Below are 19,605 nucleotides of genomic sequence, written 5' to 3'. Positions count from 1 at the left end.
GACACAGAGTCCAGATATAGACCCCCATATATATGGTCACTTGATTTTTGACACATGTGCCAAGATTATTCAATGAAGAAAGGATAATCTTTTCAAGAAACAGTACTAGAACTGGATATTTATGTATGAAAAATAAACCTCGATCTATACCTCTCACCGTATGTGAAAATTAACAAAAAAATGATAAGCCTAAATGTAAAACACAACATTTCTAGAAGAAAACATATAAGGAAATTCTTTACGAGAAAATCTTTGTGACTTTGAGTTACGCAAAGATTTCTCATATAAGACACAAAAACCATGAATCATAAAGAAAAACTGATTAAATTGGACCTCATTAAAATTTAGAACTTCTGCTCTTTGACACAGTTAAGAAAAATGAAAATGCAAGACACAGACTAGAAGTAAATATTTGCAAAATATGTATCTGAAAAGATGAGGAAAGTAAAGAGGGAGTCGTTAAAACAAAATGAGGGTTCTTAAACTTGGGTCCAGAGAATGCTCTTGAACAATGTTTGTCCCACACACCTCAGTTTGGAAACCTGAGCAGTTTGGAATGCTCAGGTTTCCAATCTGAGGTGTGTGGGACAATCCACTGAGATGAAATTAGAAAACATTATAAATTCTAATTTCTACTTAAATTCCCTCAACCTTTAAAAATTTCTATTTTTTATGTATATTTTTATAATGTACAAAACATATTAGTACTTGTGTATGTTCTCTATTTTTAAAAAAATATATGGGGAATACTAAAAAAATTTTTTTTTATTAAAGACGTGAGATTGATAACATTTATAAGCAAATGGCCTAGAACCTTGGTCCTCAAGTATGGTCTAAGGACCAACAACATCACCACTTGGGTGTCTGCCAGAAATGAGAAACTCAGGCCCACACCAGACCCACTGTATCAAAATATGCATTTTAACAAGATCCCCAAGTGACTGGTATACACAGCAGTGATTCTCAAATTTAAGTGTACATCCGAATCATATGGAGGGATTGTTACAACACAGATTGTGGGCACCACCTCCTGAGAATTTGATTCAGTAGGTTTGGGGTAGAGACCAAAATTTTTTGTTTCTAACAGTTTCAAGCAATGCTGATGCTGCAAATCAGGGGGCCTCATTGAATTATGAATGACCTGCAGGTTTTCATAGAAATGAAACTTACCCCGAAGTTTGTGTATATGTACATTTTTCTAGAGAGAAAAACCATAGTTTCATCAAATGCTCAAAAGTCTGAGGTCCATAAATCCAACGATTTGACAAAATCATTTCAATCCTTTATTCCATGGACTAGGGTTTTCCAAAGTATGATATGCATTTTATTGGTGATATGAGAAATTACTTTTAAGTTATATATAAACAAACATTTTCATTTCTCTCTTTAAAAAAATTTTTAATATTGAAAATTTCAAACATGTATGTATAAAAGTAGAAAAAATAGTATAATGAAAATCCATTATGTCCATCACATAATACCTGGCAAGCATCCCTACCATCCATTATTTCTGAATCAAACCCCAGATACAATTTTATTCATAAATTATTTGAATATAACCTCTAAAAGAACTCTTTTTTTAAAAAAATAAGAACTCTTTTTTAAAACATAATCACACTACCATAATCAAACCTAAAACATTTATAATAATTTCTTTTTTCAAAAAGTTTATTTTTTATTAAGGTAACAGCAGTTAATAACATTATATAATTTTCAGGTATACAACGATATAATTCAGTATCTGTGTACTCTATTGCTTGCTCACCACCAAACGTCTAGTTTCTATCTGTTACCATATATTTGACCCCTTTCAGCCATTTCACCCTCCCCCAGTCCCTACAATAATTTAATATCACGAAGTATCCAGTGAATGTTCATATAATCCCAATTGTCTCACAAATGTTCTTTTTCACTACTTTGTCAAATCAGGATCCAGATAAGGTCCATCCACTGCAACATGTTGGTACATCTCTCAAATCTGTTTTAATCTACATATTCCGTCCCTCCATTTTTATTTTTAATAGTTATACGTTATATTTCATGTGTATTTAGCACATATCACACATACAAGATTTCACAGCCATTACTTATTGCTTGAAATAGGCTAAAGTAGGTATTTAAGCATTAAGAAATGAGTTAAAGAAAAAATGTTAGGTAAATACTAGTACTGGTAGATGTGACAAATCATCCATGTGGTCATTAATGGAGACTGTAAAATATCACTTTGAAATATCAGCAATAATTTAAAAAGAGCGATTTCTAAACAAACTAAATCTGAATATACCTACTTTTACAAAGATCGAGAAAGAGTTCCTCAATTCCTTTATTCTGTTTGGCTGACGTGTGATAATGTTTTGCTCCCACAGATTCTGCATACCTTAAAAATATATATATATATAAAAATCAGTGACTGATGTAAATAATTCTTTTTCATGTTTTTGTCACGATTGCTATTTGAATTTTTTGACAACAATTTTAGTGACATTACTAATTAACATAGGTTTAGTAAAATTAGTATTATATAGCCATTTAACATCTGTATACACTGAACTAAATTTTTTTTTTTAATTTTATTTTTTAATTTATTGGGGTGACAATTGTTAGTAAAATTACATAGATTTCAGGTGTGCAATTCTGTATCACATCATCCATAAGTCACACTGTGTGTTCACCACCCAGAGTCAGCTCCCCTTCCATCACCATACATTTGATCCCCCTCACCCTCATCCCCCCCCCCAACCCCCTTACCCTCTGGTAACCACTAAATTACGTTCCCCAGATTAATTTTCAAGCCCGTGGCCATCCTGTGGTCACCGACTGCTCTCCAATCCCCTCACCCTCCCCCCCACTCCCCACCCCTCCCGCCCATCTAGCAATAAGAACACAAGTATAACAAGAATTGAAATTTTTATAAGTTAATTTGGAACCCAAATACTTTAAAAGTTTTTGTGACTCACTGACTATTTGATCATGAGAGTTTTCTTTTACATCACTCTTAATACTTTTCATTAAAATCAATGAGAAGTAAGAGTGGAATATCTTTAAATGTTGTCAAAAGTCTAGAAATTACCAATGTAAACATGCTTCACTAAATTCAATAGCTCAATATATATGAAGAGGTTTGAGTGACACCTAAATGGTAAATCACACTGTGCCATAAAGATTTCTACTGGGGAGTAATTGTTGGGGGCAGGGGGCGGGGTTTAGGAGGGTGTCGGGGATAACACTTACGATTCTGCTTCTTGAATGGAAACATGTCTCTCCTTTTCCAAGTCTATCTTATTACCTAATTTGAAAAGGCAAACGCCAATTTTAATGTTGATTCATTTTTATAACAAAATTAAGCCAATTCTAAACAAACAATTGTCATTTTAATCACCTACAAAAATACAAATCATATCAGACTTAAATGTCCTGAAAATATAAAGTCAACCCCTATGACATAAGGGTTCAATGACTATCAAGGTGAATGCCTCAGTCTCCCTCAAATAGCCCTCCTGAAGCTGCAACCTGTCAAGAGAAAATAACTTTTCCAAAGAAATGGGCACTATTCCTTGACTTAAGATATAACAAGGACTAAGATTCACTAGGGAACTTAGGGATAAACCTGATTCTTAGCCAAGTATGAATGGTCCCCAATCAACTTTGAGCCAGCCAATAATTAAGTAAGGCTACCTTATTGTTCATGAAATATATTAGGCTAGTCTATTGGATCCTAAGAGTGTTTTGCTTTCCTGGATGATATAAACTGGTTAAAGAAAGCATTAATTGTATGGCTTTTTAAGCATTTTATCACCACAGAAGAGGAAACTGTATTCTTTGTTTTAAAAAAATGAGAGAACTTAACATATGCACATCATGACCTAGAGTGTATTATGCTAAGTGAAATGAGTCAGAGGGAGAAAGACAAATACCACATGATCTCACTTATATGTGCAATCTATAAAACAAAATAAATGAACAAACAAAACAGAAACAAACTCATAGATACAGAGAACAAATTAATGACTGCCAGATAGGAGGGGGATTAAAGGGATGGGTGAAAAAGGGGAAGGGGTTATGATGTACAAATTGGCAGATATAAAAACAGTCACAGGATGTAAAGCACAGCGAATATAGTCAATAATATTGTAATAACTATGTATGGTATCAGATGGGTATTAGACTTATGCGGGATCACTTCATAAGTTATATAAATGTCTAATCACTATGTTGTACACCTGAAATTAATATACTGTATGTCAATGGAAATTGAAAAAAAAAAATATATATATATGCACATCATGCAGATTTAAAATTACTGAAAATAAGTTTAGCTCTCCTTAAACAATGGAACTAAACTGAGATTATGCTAAAAAGGCACCAGAACAAAAGTGAAAAAACTGCAAAATGTAGATTCCTTATTAAATATAGGATAGAGGTTCAGGTGAGTTGGCTGGACACACAGAGTGCTAAAGGCATGTAAATAACAGCTAGGAATAGGGAAAAATAACCTAAGGAAGGACACTTCAAACAAATATTTTAATCTCTTCCATTATGACATTGAAGCAGGGAAAAGGAAACCTTATAAATAAAGTAATTTTTCTTGGGACCTTACAGAATCTAGAAGACAATTTCAGATAAAGCACTGAAGAAAGCAGCTGATAGAAGATGCAATGCAATGCTTAGAACTGAGAAGTACAAGCCCAGAGGTTCTATATATGGACATCAAATAATCTGACCTCCTAATTGTGAGCAGCTGCAATCAACTATTTGACATCATAGCCAAAGGATGAGAGGGAGGGAAGTGGACTACACTAAAGCTCAGTGGGAACCAAAAAATTCATGAACGAACTCCTCTTTCTTTGAAGTTATTTGTCTACCTCAGCAAGAAGATACATGTCAGTTCCTATTTCCTACATTATACTTTCAAATAAAAATTTTAATTTGCTAAATATTACAGCCAATATATTTGACAGTCACCAAAGAAAAACAAGTTGTTTTATGCTATGAAGAATGCAAAAAGCACCACCTAGTGGCCAGTGGCTCCCAAAGAGGCACAAGATTCTTAAAAAGGTGAAATAGGATTGTCTCCTAGAGATTGCCACGAGAACTTGGTTTCAATTAACTAAAACCCTATGAGTTCTTTTTCTAGAAGTTTAATGCCTTTTTTTCAAATTTCACCAGAATTATCAATATCTATTAAAAAAAGATGAGGACAGGGAAAGTAAACAATAACTTTACGGCCTCAAATGAATTATTTGGGGGAAATTTTTCAGTCTTTCATTATTTTGTAACATTTATACTTAACTAACTTTAATAAATCCAGTTATCATTAAAATACCTACTTTAATAACCTAATCATCATTTTAAACAAAAAATGATAATCCCTCTATGAAATAACTACTATTTCTTTGAACAATCAGTGTCCAGAATGGCTGGATTAGCACAGAAAACCACCTGTTAAAGAGTGATATCTTTCCAAAGCTTGAAACCTTTTCAGTTCCTCTAAAGCAAGACAGCTACAGGATTAAGCTTTGAGGCTCATATCTGCTTCAATACTATAGTATTGAAGCAGCTACATAGGGAACTTAAAACAGCTGAAAACGACGATAACCACCAAAGCACGCACCTACTTGAAAGTATAGTACTAGAAAGGTTAGAAAAAAAACTTGACTGAAGTTATTCAGAGGTAGAAAAAAAGCCACTAAAAACACAGTAAAAACTTTATCTTCTTTAAAAGTACATATTTGAATTAAGAACTTGGAAGGGATATACCCACTGCTAAGGGCAGGTGGCCTAATAGCAATAAAGAGGTAGAGCCATATTTTGCTTAGATTGGATGGTGCCTGGCCTAGTGGAAAAAAGCTTTCAAAAGGTTTTTAAATCTGGAAAAAAAAACTTGCTTTTAAGTCCTGGCTCACTTCATAAATGTAAGATTTTAGGCAAATTACTTACTTCTCTTAGTCTCACTTGGTACAAATATCGCTAACAAACTTTGCAGGATGGGTGTGAAAATACGATATATGTAAAAAGCTTAGCATACAGTGCATGCTCAATAAAGAGTAGTTATTAATTAATATCAGCCATATTCATCACAGTGAATGATCAAATCGAAAATTGGTATTGTTACGAGAAAATTATAAAGCCCTTAATAACATACTCTCTACCAGCACACTGCTGGCTGCATCTAGTTAACTTAGTTAATCCAATATTCTAGGAAATCTTCCCTTAATACCTCACCCTCTAAATTTAGTTAGGTTTGCTTTTGTGCTATCATAGCACTTTGTATTTGTAGTATTTTCCCCTTCACAGCATTTATCGTAATATATAATAATTGTCTGTTTTTCTCCCTCCATACACAATAAGCTCCGAGAAGACAAGGACAGTATCAATTTTGTTTAGTTATTCACTACAGTATTCTCAAAATCTGGTACATAGTAAGCCACATAGTGTTACTTAAGAATATTGGCCTAAAATCCCAGGTCTGTCTCCAACTAGAGATGCACTGTGGGCAGTCAAGCTCTGTAAGCTCATCTCCTCATGTGTAAAATGGAAATGGCAACAATACTTTCCTGCAGTGTTGACAGAAGGCTTAAATGACATAATAAATGTGCAGTTCTTAGATTAGTACCTGGCACTCAATACATAGTAACTATTAACAATAAAGACTTATTTAACAAACATACAAATGTTAAGGACAGATTAGAAGCAAAATACTATCAAACAGAACAACCACAGCCAAGGGTGCTGATCAGTGGATTAACTAAAACCTAGAGGGAAAACAGTCTCTGCTAGTGAAGTATGGGGTTCTCTCCTACTGGCTTAGATAAGGACCTGGAAGGCTCAGTATCTAATTTACACATGAAAAAGCTAGTAGATTTATATCAAACATAAAGATTCAGCAATCTAAACTGGAATTCCTACATTTGTGTTTAAATAATTATATAAGAACAAGATGGGATAAGCCTGACAAGAGAGCAAGGCTAATAAAATAGGAATTCAGATTTTTGTTAACTATAATCTATGTAAAAGAAGACATTGATTTGACATGGCTGCTAAAACAGTGTACACAATCTCGGGCAACGTTGGTAGGATGACTGTGTGAGGATTTTTAAAAAGAGCGAGCCATATAAGTATACATTGGATGAGCAATGTTCGATTGTAATGATCAAGTGTAGGAGACACACTTACATACAGTGAAATAAACCTAGGAAAAAATAATCAGGGTGATGAGAATGTTTGAAAGGTAGGCCAAAGGAAAAACATTTAAAGACCAAGATTGTAAGACTAGGTGAACCGCCAAGTAGGCTTCAAATGTTGGAAAAGTTGTCTTATGGAAAAGGAAGGGAACAAATATTTGTCAAATGCCTTCTTTATGCCAAGTATTTTCCAAATCATTATTTAATTTCCACCACAATCCTGTATTATTATCTGAAGTTAGTAATAAAATAGAAGAAGTACTATAAATAAAACTACTAGCAATAAAACACCCAACTACTATAGAGAATAGAATGAAAATCAATAATTGGAAAAAATAATGCAAATGTCCAACAACAGCAAAAGGATAAACTGTGGAATATACATAAAGTATTAGATGGCAAAGAGAATAAAATGAACTACAACTACATACAAGAACACAGAGGATTCTTGAAAACATAATATAAAGCCAAAGAAACCAGACACACACACAGTTCATACTGTATGATTCCATTTATATACAATTAAAAACAAAGCCAATCCATGCAGTAAATTGTCAGATAGTGTGTGGCCGTAGGGGATGGGGCGGGGAAGGCAGCTAGCTGGGTAGTGCTGGGATGAGAAAGCAGCATGGCGAGGGGGTGGGGTCTCTAAGGTAATGGCACAAAGTTCGTTAACTTCGTGACATTTTCCTTTTGTGGTAAATATGCTCTCAAAATTTTTCCAACTCTGAATTACAACTGAAATTCCATGTCACATTTACCAATAGAAAAGAGAGTGAGAGCTTTTTAAACTTCTATCAATCATTAATAAATGTTACATAACATTAAATGCGGAATATCTGACCCTACTTGCGGTAGTAAGCTACCAGATCCAATAATCCTAAACCTTCTTATAATGTGAACATGAAGAAATATAGTGTAATTATTCATAAGCTTATTTATTTATCCAGCTATTGTTTTTTAATGTTACTTTGCAACCTAGGTCAAATAACAAGCTCTTGAAGCTTTGCTTTCTCTAGTATATGGTAGTCACTTCTTTCTCTCTTCTGAGAGGTAACCAGAGTCCCAAATAATCAAATCTTCAGTAGTTCCCCTAATGTGGCCACTTCTCCTCCCAGTAAGATCCATATACCACACAAAGCCAGCCCAACCTCACCAACAACTAGCTACAGCTATGGCGCCAAACTCCTACATAGTCTACTGCTCCCGTATACTCGTCTGAAAGATTCCTGACATCTTACCTAATATAGCTCCTAGACTACAACTCAGACCAGATCGTCTCCTTAGTCTCTTCTCCCAGCCCTGCACCCTGACCTGGAACTGTAAAGTTTACCAATCATTAATTTAATGGTGACAAAATGCAGGAAACGTAAACTCAAGTTAAAAACAAAAGTTCTTAAGGCTAAAAGGAGAATTTGCCCACGCTGAGCACTCCGCTCTACATCGCTCACTAAAACTCCCACAGGTCTCTCACAGGCCTTTTTCACTTTACCAGTCATGCAGAAAGAAAGAAAGGGAGAAAACAGCACGAGGCTAATCATCGTAAGAATTGATAACACAAGCATAGGAGTCTAAATGACTTCAGTTCGAATTCCATCTCTGATAGCTGCCTGATATTGGTCAACTTATCCAGTATGCCTAGGGCAAGGCTTCCTCTCTAAAGCCCTCATGGGCTTTACATGAGGGTTACATGAGATCATGTCTACTGATATACTTTACGGCTCAATAATTAGCTGTTAGATGATAAAAAATAATCTAAAGAAAAAGAACCAAAGAAAAGTTCCAGAAGTCCAAGAGAGTGTTCTAGTTTCATTATTTTACCCATTAGGAATATCTTCCACCCATTCCATCATGATCTACTTATATCCTCAGAAGTTAAATTTGTCCTTAACTGAAAAATATGTATAGTTAAATGTACAGAACAAGAATGCTAGCCTAAGTAATTGGTTTTAATTTTATTTTAAAGTAGTTCCTGAACTTTTTTTCTAAACAAAATCTTATGGTGAAAAACTAAAAGTCAAATTGAAGCAAGGCTGAGACTTAAAGCCTTGCATGTTTAGCTTTCCACTTGCTGCCCAAAGAATTCCTTAAAAAAAAAAAAAAAAAAAAGAATTCCTTAAAGTACAGAGTTTGAATCCCTTCAAAGATCACTAGATCACTTCCAAATACTAAATTACTCTAAAATATTAAGTATTAAAATGCCATTCTTCTTTTTTTCTCATATAAGTTTAAAATAAGAATTACTGGTTTATTATTCTTTTCAATAGCATTAAGAAAACAAAGGACATTTTTAAAGAGTAATGATGCTTACCAACTATACATAAACAGATTTCATTTCCCAACATTTTCCGTAATTCTTTGACCCAGTTTTTTACCTGTGTATACAAAAGAGTTAATATTAAAACAAATTCTGTTACAATGACTACCATTACAACATCCCCAAATTCAACATTGTCAAAATACCTCAGAATTTGGTTAACAGCCCATGTATATGTAGTTGATTCCAGAAATGACTCACTGTAGAATCACTTATTGCCAGACTATATTGCAAACCACAAACACGAGAACATCCAACAGAAATATTTCTCTCTGTATCTACATACAGGTACAGACAGAAGCACTTCTAATAACAAATTTTCATAAATCTTCTATAGATTCAAGCAAAGGTATTCAACAGAGCAAAAGTATGTCAACTTAGCCTCTGATAATAGGTAATTGTATGAAGTCATTTTGGACTTAAAGAACTTAACCCAATTGGTTCTGAAATAGAAACCATAGGAACTTAAAGGGAAAAAATGAATATGGGCACCAGAAAGACTGTCAAAATAAATTTTTATGCTTAGTATATGACAGGTCTTTTCAACCTTGGCACTACTAACAGTTTGGCTCACATAATTCTGTTGTGAGGGACAGTCCTGTGCAATGTATGATGTCCACCTGCATCCCTGGCCGACCTACTAGATACCAGTACCAACCTCCAGTTGTGACAACCAAAAATGTCTCCGGACATTGCCACCTGCTCCTGGAGAACCACTGGTATGCAATGACTCCAATAACAAACTGATACTTCACTATGGGTAAAGCAGAGCAGTAGGCACAGTTCGAAGTAAACTGGAATTAAGTAAATTAATCTTTTGAATTCGTAATTTTAACGTTGACTACAATAAAATAGGGTAAAGAACAAATTTGAATACCTCCTTTCTTTTTTTTGTAACAGAATTTAATCTGTATGTGATCAAATTAAACAGAACTTACACACCTTCCTAAAAAAATACACACACATATGTAAGTTACAAAACTTACATTAGATATGTGGTAAACACTTACTGTGCATCTAGTCCTATGGTGCAAATGTAACAGTTCCACACACCTACTCTCTGCAAGAATGCAGAGGAGCTGTGAGAATGTAGAGGAACACAAAATCTTTATAAAAGCAAAGGCATTCGATACCACTGCATCTTTGTAATAGAACTGAATGATAATTTTCTAAGTACAGCCCAATCTTTTTGTTTCCTTCACACATATGTATAGTTTTCAGAGAAGCATTTAACTTCCACCCCTAGTTGATTTCACATAAGAAAAATTGGATAGTACTCGTATAAAATCTACATCCTCACCACTTCAAAGGAAACATGCCAGAATCCAATTATGTATTACTCTACTCTCTGTACATATAATAGCCACAACCTACGAAATCCAACCAATTAAAAAAAAAATTGTTTTTCACTTCTAATAAGGTGCCCTGCCGTAGGCATCCATAGGCATTCTATTCATTACCCCGTACATTCTATGGTGAGTTAAAGATGGTCACAAATTCTCTGCCAATCAAGAGATAGAAGTCTATTTCCCCTCCTTTAGAATTTGGGATAGCCTTGCAACTTGTTTTGACGAAGAGAACCTGGCAGAAGTATTGCTATGCCAGTTCCAGACCTAAGTCTTAAGAAGGCCTGGCAGCTATACTCTTGGGGTCCAGTTGTGCTATAAGCAGCTTAGGCTAGAATATGCACTAATGAGAGAGTACGCGGAGAGGGTACCAGAGCATTAGACAGCAGGTGGAGTGAGACACCGTGAAGAGGACCAGGTCTCCTAAGATGGTCCTGGCTCAGCCAAACTTCCAGTTCAATGGAGCTGCATGAGTGACTCCACTGACACCAGACGGAGCAGAGGACCCACAAAATCATGAGAAATAACAAATTATTTTAAACCACCAAGTTGTGGGGGTTTTGGCATGTAGCAAGAGATAGTCACTTTTTAACCTAAGAGACTTGACCTTCTCTTAATCAATAAAATACTGTTCCATAGTTCTACTCTTTGAACTAAGTTTTTCCACATGTCATTAATAATCCAAGGGCTAACTTGTATATATCTGCTTCATCGGTTAAATACTGGGAAATAAATGAAAGGAAAAAAAAAACTCCAAAAACTAAAAAGACAAACAACTTCAACAAGAACAAAACTGTAACTCAAGGCAAGGCAAGTTTTTGCATTGGAAATTACCCCTTTTTGGTTACAGGCCCTTGACAAATTCCAACAGGGGCTTTCAGAGGAAAGGTCAAATAAGTAATCCGTCACAATCCTGACTGTGGTGAGCTTTCAGAGGTAAGTTTAATGGTAACTTCTTTTTGATCCCAACCAACTTTAAAAACCCTACATTTAAATATGTTTAAAGAGGGGTGAAAAAAATGGAGGAGCTTTAAAAAGAATGCTTTTAAAATTTATAGTATATCCTCCAGAATATTTAGAGGAGAAAGAACTTAAATTTGATTTATTCCTTTTTCCTCTTCACAATCAGTGAGCCCGTGTTGCCAAGTATTCAGGTGCCTGGAGTCAAAGAAATGAAGAGATTTTTCTTTTAACAGGAAAGAAAAAAGGCTCTTATATTTTTTTGAAGCCTTACTTCAGATTATTTCCCTTTCCCAAAAGCTGAGAAAGCCATGTAATAAACTATTTAATAACTCTAATATTCATGAATTAAATACCCTATTAAAAAATACAAGTGGTCACCATTTATGCACCAACTATACTTTATCTTTAAAACCAAGACTAATCACACAATAAGTATGTTATGGAGAGTGTTCTTCTGTTGAGCCCCCACCTATAAGTAAATAGAATACCTTCTGAAAAGAATCTTCATCTGTTATGTCATAAACTAAAATAGCTCCATTTGAATCTCTGTAGTAAATTGGACCCAATGCATGGAATCTCTCTTGACCTGCTGTATCCTAAATAAAGCAACAAACGCTGATTAGGTCAGAAAAAAAAAATACATTTTATTGCAACTACAGTTAACTTTTGACTAATTGGAAAGTGGGACATGAAGCTACAAATAACCCCAAAACACTATTAAAAGAAACAAAGTAGGCTACAGAAAAATTTTTTAAGTCAAGTTATAAACAATATTTAATGTTTTACTGTTATGCAAAGGTTATATTTCTTCCTCCCCAACAATCTTCCCAGCCCCACCAAAAAAACAGTACAGCTGCCTGAGGATGAAAATGGCCAAGATGGCATTATAAGCCAGGAATAGGCTTTGCCATAAATTTAGGCTCCGCACAAAGAGAGGAGACGAGGAAATAGCATGCACCAGGGCCACCTGCCAACAGCTTAATGCATTACTTTTGCCCTACTCTCTACTTACCACCCCCTTGAAAGGTTGGAACATAGAGACATGGGAATAAAAGGCCAGGCAGGTCTGTCCACCCACTCTGGTGTTTCCTTTCTCTGACATGGAATCCCTCTGAGTTAACCCTTACCCACCTGGAAAGTTATGATAGCAATATTCATGTATACAATTGTATTAAAGATATATTAGTCAGATTTTAGGGGAAAAATGTTTATTTATAAAAGTTTGGGCTAACCTTCACTTAATTAAAAAAAATATTAAAATTTCTATTCCTTGAGTCAATTAGTTATTAGAGTACCAAGAATATAGCAGAGGCCTTCACTCATAGAGTTGAAAAAAATTAACTTACCCATATAGCAAGGTTTACTCTTTTCCCACCGATGTTTAACTTCTTTGTTAAGAACGATGCCTAAGAAAAAAGAGAGATACATTAAACAATGTTTCATATAAACTAATGTTTCTTATCCTAAAAAATATAAATAATCATCTCAATATGAAATTCAAGTTACCTGGGAGAAAAAGTAATCACTGAGCTTTTATTAATGACTAAATATTTTCACTGAAGACAGAACATTACTTAATTCTAATCTAAGAAAAAGACTGTTTTATGAACACGTTATAAAAAAATACAAAGAAAAAATAATAATACTCTTTAATTTTTTTCCCCATAAAATTTTTTCTTAGGGCATTTAACTTGATGCCATCTTACCTATTCTTTATAGAAAGAATATAAGTTTTTTAGTTGTTTTTTTAAACTGAGGAATATTGGGGCACAGTGTGTTTCTCCAGGGCCCATCAGCTCCAAGTCATTGTCCTTCAGTCTAGTTGTGAAGAGCGCAGCTCAGCTCCAAGTCCAGTTGCTATTTTCAATCTTAGTTGCAGGGGGTACAGCCCACCATCCCATGAGGGAATTGAACCGGCAACCTTGTTGTTCAGAGCTCGCACTCTAACCAACTGAGCCATCTGGCCACCCCTCCAGAAACTCAGGGGCAGCTCATTGTCTTCATTCTAGTTGTGGAGGGCACAGCTCACTGGTCCATGTGGGAATCAAACCGGAAACTCTGTTGTTCAGAGCTCGCGCGCTAACCAACTGAGCCATCCTAAGAAATTTTTAAAATGTTTACTGATAGTTTACTTAACTATATGAATACCAATATTATTCAAAATGTTCTTGTAATTATGTTATTATTCAATTATTTAACCTCTCATAATTTTCCTAGGTACTAATGTCACAGAAATGTAAGGAAATTATTCCAGCCTTGAAGGACCTTACAGTCTAGTGCAGAAAAAAAAATGCTGAGAGTTACAATCCATGTGAAAATTATTAAAATGAAGGGACTTGCCAAGTATACTATAAGGGTGGGTAAGAAAGGAATCGTAAAGCCTGCCTGGATGGGTCAAAGGTGGCTTCAGTGATGATCTCCCCTTTACTTGCAGTAGGGGTTTTTCCTGACAGATGGGTGAAACCACTGAAGCCTGAAACACCTAACTTCTCCCTCCCCACGGGGAACTCCAAGTTGTACAGTCAGTGCCAGAGATGAGACTACAAATATAGGCAAAGGACGAATGAATCAAAAAAAAGTCCTAGAATTCCATGAATAGAAGCATGTACTTTACCTTGTGGGTCTTAATAAAACCTATCCAAGACACCAGATACGCATTTTGTTTTAAATATATACTATAGTCAAGTATATTTGGGAAATGCTATATATTGCTCTGTATCTCTTTTGTATATTCACAAAGCATTAACACGTTAAGATTCTGCCAAAATGAAGGCTGACTAATTGCATTTATACAAGCATTCCTCAAACTCATTTGATTTCTTCTTCTCTAGAGAAATAGCTAGGTTCATCCTAAGGAATAAGTGTTAAGAAATAATAGTTGACAATGGAGAATCATGGAACGGCTTTTTAGCACTTGGGAAGTATAAAATCTATACTTTAAGAGAATAACTTAGGGATGGTAGGGAGGCTGGAAAGATCAGGACTAGACCTGGGAGACTGGAGACTATTACAAAGTTTGAGAGGAAAAAAGGGGCCTGAATTGAGTCCATGAAGATAGATAAGAGAGAACAGAATCATGAGTAATTGAAGAGGAAACACCAGGGGAGTGGGGGCGTAGGGTGGGAAGGGGGTGCCAAGAAAAATGTATACAAGCTGACACTTTGGTCAAGCAATAGTTCGCCATAATCAGAAGTGTCTGGACGCTGATGGTAACCACTTTGAGCACCTCTTGTAATTGCAGAAGTCAAATGTGACTTGTATTCACCTTTTGTTATCAGTATATATTGAGTATTACAATGTTAATACAGTTTTCCTTTCTTAAAATGTGTATACATTTTTTGGCACCTTCTATATAATCAGAATCCAGAGTCAGTTGACATGTTTAAAAAAGAAAGAGCCAAGTTCAAAGCTACGCAGAGACAGTCACATTTAAGTGTATCTATATGGAAGAAAGTTCAAAGCACGGAGAATAGATAAAATGCTAGGATGGTGAATTACTACTGAAGGAGAAGGAACCTAGATTTCAGGAAGGACTTTCTGTTGCATGCACACAAAGGAAAATTAAAACTAAGAAAAGACCCCTGGATTTAGTGATTTACTAAGGAATCCACACATAGATATACATGGCAGAGCTGAGGTCAAAGCCAAGAATGTCTGCCTTCAAGGCCCAAGCTATACTAAAGACATTTTATTAAATAAAACAAATAAAGGTTATACAAAAAGGTATAAATTAAATGGCAAAATGAAAGAAATAACTTGAAAAATGAGAAGACCAAATACATGTTATGACAATAAATGTGAATAAAGGACTTTTCCCAATCATGATGGCATTGGGGCTAAGAACATGAACTTTGTAGTAGAACTTTGTATTTGAATCTTCATTGTGTGTCACTCATTAGTTGTGTAATTTATTTGAACTCAACCATTTTCATGGTTTCAATATCAATGCTATTTAAAGAAACTCAAAATCTGAATCCTATACAAATATTTACTATATATTAAGTGCCTCTCTTTCAAACATATTTAAAAGTAAACTGATCTTCTCTACAAAATTAGCTTTCCATTCCAGTATTTTGAGCACATTATCCAAGTCACTGAGGTTTAGAATCTTACAAATATCATCACTGAATATTCTTCCTCCTTTGTGATTACATATTCCTCAAAAAAACCTACTAGAGGGTGGCCGGATGGCTCAGTTGGTTAGAGTACGAGGTCTTAATAACAAGGTTGCCGGTTCGATTCCCACATGGGCCAGTGAGCTGTGCCCTGCACAACTAGATTGAAAAAAAAAACTTGACATCCTAGAAAAAACCCACTGTTCCCCAATATTCCCCAATAAAATTAAAAAAATAAAGAAACCTACTAAAACTTGTCTTCATATATCCTCTAGTGTTCTATGACCACCCGTCTCATATTATGTCATAATACCTTTGGTCTCACCCTACACTCTGGTCTACATGCTAAGTTATCTTCTCAAAATCTCCATAATTAAAAAAAAATCATAACTCATAGAAGCATTCTCTAATAAGTTACTTTTTTTTTAATTTATTGGGGTAACAATTGTTAGTAAAATTACATAGATTTCAGGTGTACAATTCTGTATTACATCACCTATAAATCCCATTGTGTGTTCACCACCCAGAGTCAGTTCTCCTTCCATCACCATATATTTGAATAAGTTACTTTTAATAAGTATGCTTGAATTAAATTCCTGCTGGCAACTAATACCATAATTTGTCATTAGTTTTGTAGGGATTTCTCAGCAGAGGGGAGTGAATTAGAGCTGCTAAAGCTCCATCATTTCCTTTCGACCATCCCCTCTGAAACTTAACCCCACTCTCCCAGGGTGAGTTTCAGGGACAGAGTTAAGTCTTTCCTAAAGAACCATGAATATATAAAACAATTTTATGGAAAGAGTGCTCATCACAGCATTGATTATAACAACAAAAACATGAAATAACTTGTGTCCGTCAATAGGCAATTTTTAAAAAATATACATATATAGCCCATCTATACAGTGAAACAATACAGTCATTTGTACACTATTGCTAATACTAGCTAACAGTTATGGAATGCTTGCTCTCCACCAAGTACTGTGCTAAGTACTTCTTACAAAATCATTCATCACCTTCTCCTTTATAAAAGTTAGGGAGCCCTAATGTATAAATAAGTCTCAAAGCCTTATCATTGTATCCAAGGACCTTCACAATTTGTTCACATCTGTCTTCCTAAGATAGCTTCCAGTATTTCTCTACATCCTCTCCAACTTCTCAGGTCTATATACAGTCCCTCCAATTCTGTTTATTCATAAAATGCCCCTCTAATTTGGGCCAATTCTTTATTCTCTATGTGAATTGCATCTACTCAAGTTCAGTTCACGACCCATACACTTCTTCCTTGAATGTTTAAGCTTTCTTATACCACCCATAAAACCTACTCTGAGTTTCACTATCCTGAAGAATTTTAGGGACCCTTATCTTGCAATATACAGCATATACTGCCTTATATTGTGAGTTATCTTTTCATAGGTATAAGTCTTCTATTAACCAGATTTTCATTAATTTAACACTTTCACAGTGATTACAATGAAATGGGCAGTGTTCTAAGAGTCTTTCTTTTTCTTTTTTTTTTTCCCCAAGTCAAGTTGTTGTCCTTTCAGTCTTAGTTATGGAAGGCGCAGCTCAGCTCCAGGTCCAGTTGCCGCTGTTATTTGCAGGGGGCGCAGCCCACCATCTCGAAGAATCAGGCTGGCAACCTTGTTGTTGAGAGCCCACGCTCCAACCAACTGAGCCACCCAGGCAATCAGTGGCAGCTCAGGTCAAGGTGCCGTGTTCAATCTTAGTTGCAGGGGGCGGAGCCCACCATCCCTTGCGGGACTCGAGGAACTGAACTGGCAACGTTGTCGTTGAGAGCCCATTGGCCCATGTGGGAATCGAGCCGGCAGCCTCTGGAGTTAGGAGCATGGAGCTCCAACCGCCTGAGCCACAGGGCCGGCCTCTAAGAGTTTTTCAATATGAACTCATTTAATTCCCATAACACACTGCAAATTAGATATAATTATCCAAAAATTATAGATGTGGAAACTGAGATACAGGGAGCGTTAAGTATCTTGCCCAAGTCACACAGTGATAGAGTGGGACTTGAAATACAGGTAGTCTGGCCCCAAACACAACTTATAACCTCTATGCTATGGCATCTCCCAGACTGAGATCTGAGTTGACACTTCTTCTCTAGAGGAAGGAGCAGGGAGAGCCAGTGCTACCCATAGCAGACATGCAAATACAGTTGACCCTTGAACAACGTGGAGGTTAAGGGCACAGACCCCTACACAGGTGAAAATCTGCGTGTAACTTTTGACTCGCCAAGAACTTAATCATTAATAGCCTACCGTTGACTGGAAGAAGGCTTACCAGTAACACAAACAGTTGATTAACAGGTATTTTGTGTGTTATATGTACTATACACTATATTGTTATAATAAAGTAAGCTAAAGAAAAGAAAATGGTATTAAAAAAAAAACATGAGAAAATACACTTACAGTACTGTATGTATTCATTGACAAAAATACACATTTAAGTGGACCTATGCAATTCAAACCCACATTGTGCAATGGTCAACTGTATTGTCATTGTGGATAAACACATCTACAATATGCTTGGGTAAAATCAATGCAGAAAGAACTCAATTTATGCAAGAGATGTGCTCCTCAAAGATTCCTCATAAACCAAATTATTTTAACTCAAAATCTGATGCATTAGTAAAGCACATTATCAAAGAGTCCCCACTAAACCTTTTTCTTCCATCATAATGAAAAATCTAAGTCCCACCCTATGGAAAAACTCCTTCTGTGATATAAATCATTTCATTTTATAAACATCATAAGTTTTAAATATTTTATAGATTCTTTCTTAAAGAGCAAACATCTTGTTTTTAAAAATACAATTATATTTGAGAATAAAGCTGAAAAGATTTTATGTAACATCAAGATAGCAGCAAACAATCAAAAAGCTGAAATGTCTTATCTTTTTTAACCACTTCTATGAGGCATACTTAATTTTTCCAGACTACTGATGTTACTTGTGGTTATAATACTTACTCTGGAGCAGTGGTTCTTAATTCTCTTACATGGTAGTTAAAGTAGGAGAGAATAGTGATCACCAGCTTCTTTAAGAATCTGATGAAAGTTATGAACCCACTCACTCCCAAAAAACTGCTCATACGCACATACCAAAACATTTTCACACTTTCCAAAGGAATTTATAAATTCCTGGAAACATTTCAGCAAAGAATCACAGCCTAGAAAAGGGAGGGAAAGTAGTATTAAGTATCAATTCAAAAATGGGAGAAAAAATAGTACATACTATGTGACAAGCACTATGCTTGGCTGTCTCATGTAATCTTTGTAAGAAGCCCTGTGAATTAGGTAATCACCCCTATTTTACAGTTGTGAACTTGAGATTTACAGAATACAGTGACACCCAAGGTCAGACAACTCAGTTGGGTGCTACAGAGGATGGAAGCCTGTCTTGACTCCACAGTGCTTTTTCCATTGCACAAATCTGCCTACTCTAGAACACACACACATTCTTAACCTGGCACTCCTCCCCTTGCACACTAAGTGTTTCTAGACACCAACTCATCTTCCAAAATATTCTCAGGGTAGGAACAAATTAATGAGGACAAGTAATGGTACATTTCCCAAACTATGAGTTACAGCACTGCTACTTCTTTTAATTCCAATGATTTCATCTTCCAAATCTTGGGGATAGTAATAAAATTAACAATCTTATTAGCTCAG

At 35.4% G+C, this 19,605-nt stretch overlaps 1 protein-coding gene across 1 annotated transcript in view; it reads right to left on the bottom strand.

Annotated features, from left to right (window-relative positions):
- Positions 1-19,605, bottom strand: part of RAB21 (RAB21, member RAS oncogene family) — a 36,200-nt gene that overhangs the window by 8,960 nt on the left and 7,635 nt on the right. The window contains exons 2-6 of the mRNA XM_033116841.1: positions 13,154-13,213; positions 12,296-12,403; positions 9,493-9,556; positions 3,232-3,286; positions 2,289-2,377 (exon numbers count right to left, since the gene is read on the bottom strand). Coding sequence (XP_032972732.1) covers positions 2,289-2,377; positions 3,232-3,286; positions 9,493-9,556; positions 12,296-12,403; positions 13,154-13,213 — 376 coding nt within the window. The remainder of the gene's footprint in view (positions 1-2,288; positions 2,378-3,231; positions 3,287-9,492; positions 9,557-12,295; positions 12,404-13,153; positions 13,214-19,605) is intronic.

Source organism: Rhinolophus ferrumequinum, chromosome 10, assembly GCF_004115265.2.
Source record: "Rhinolophus ferrumequinum isolate MPI-CBG mRhiFer1 chromosome 10, mRhiFer1_v1.p, whole genome shotgun sequence".
Classification (NCBI taxonomy): Eukaryota; Metazoa; Chordata; class Mammalia; order Chiroptera; family Rhinolophidae; genus Rhinolophus; species Rhinolophus ferrumequinum.
This window is presented reverse-complemented; position numbering and strand designations above follow the sequence as displayed.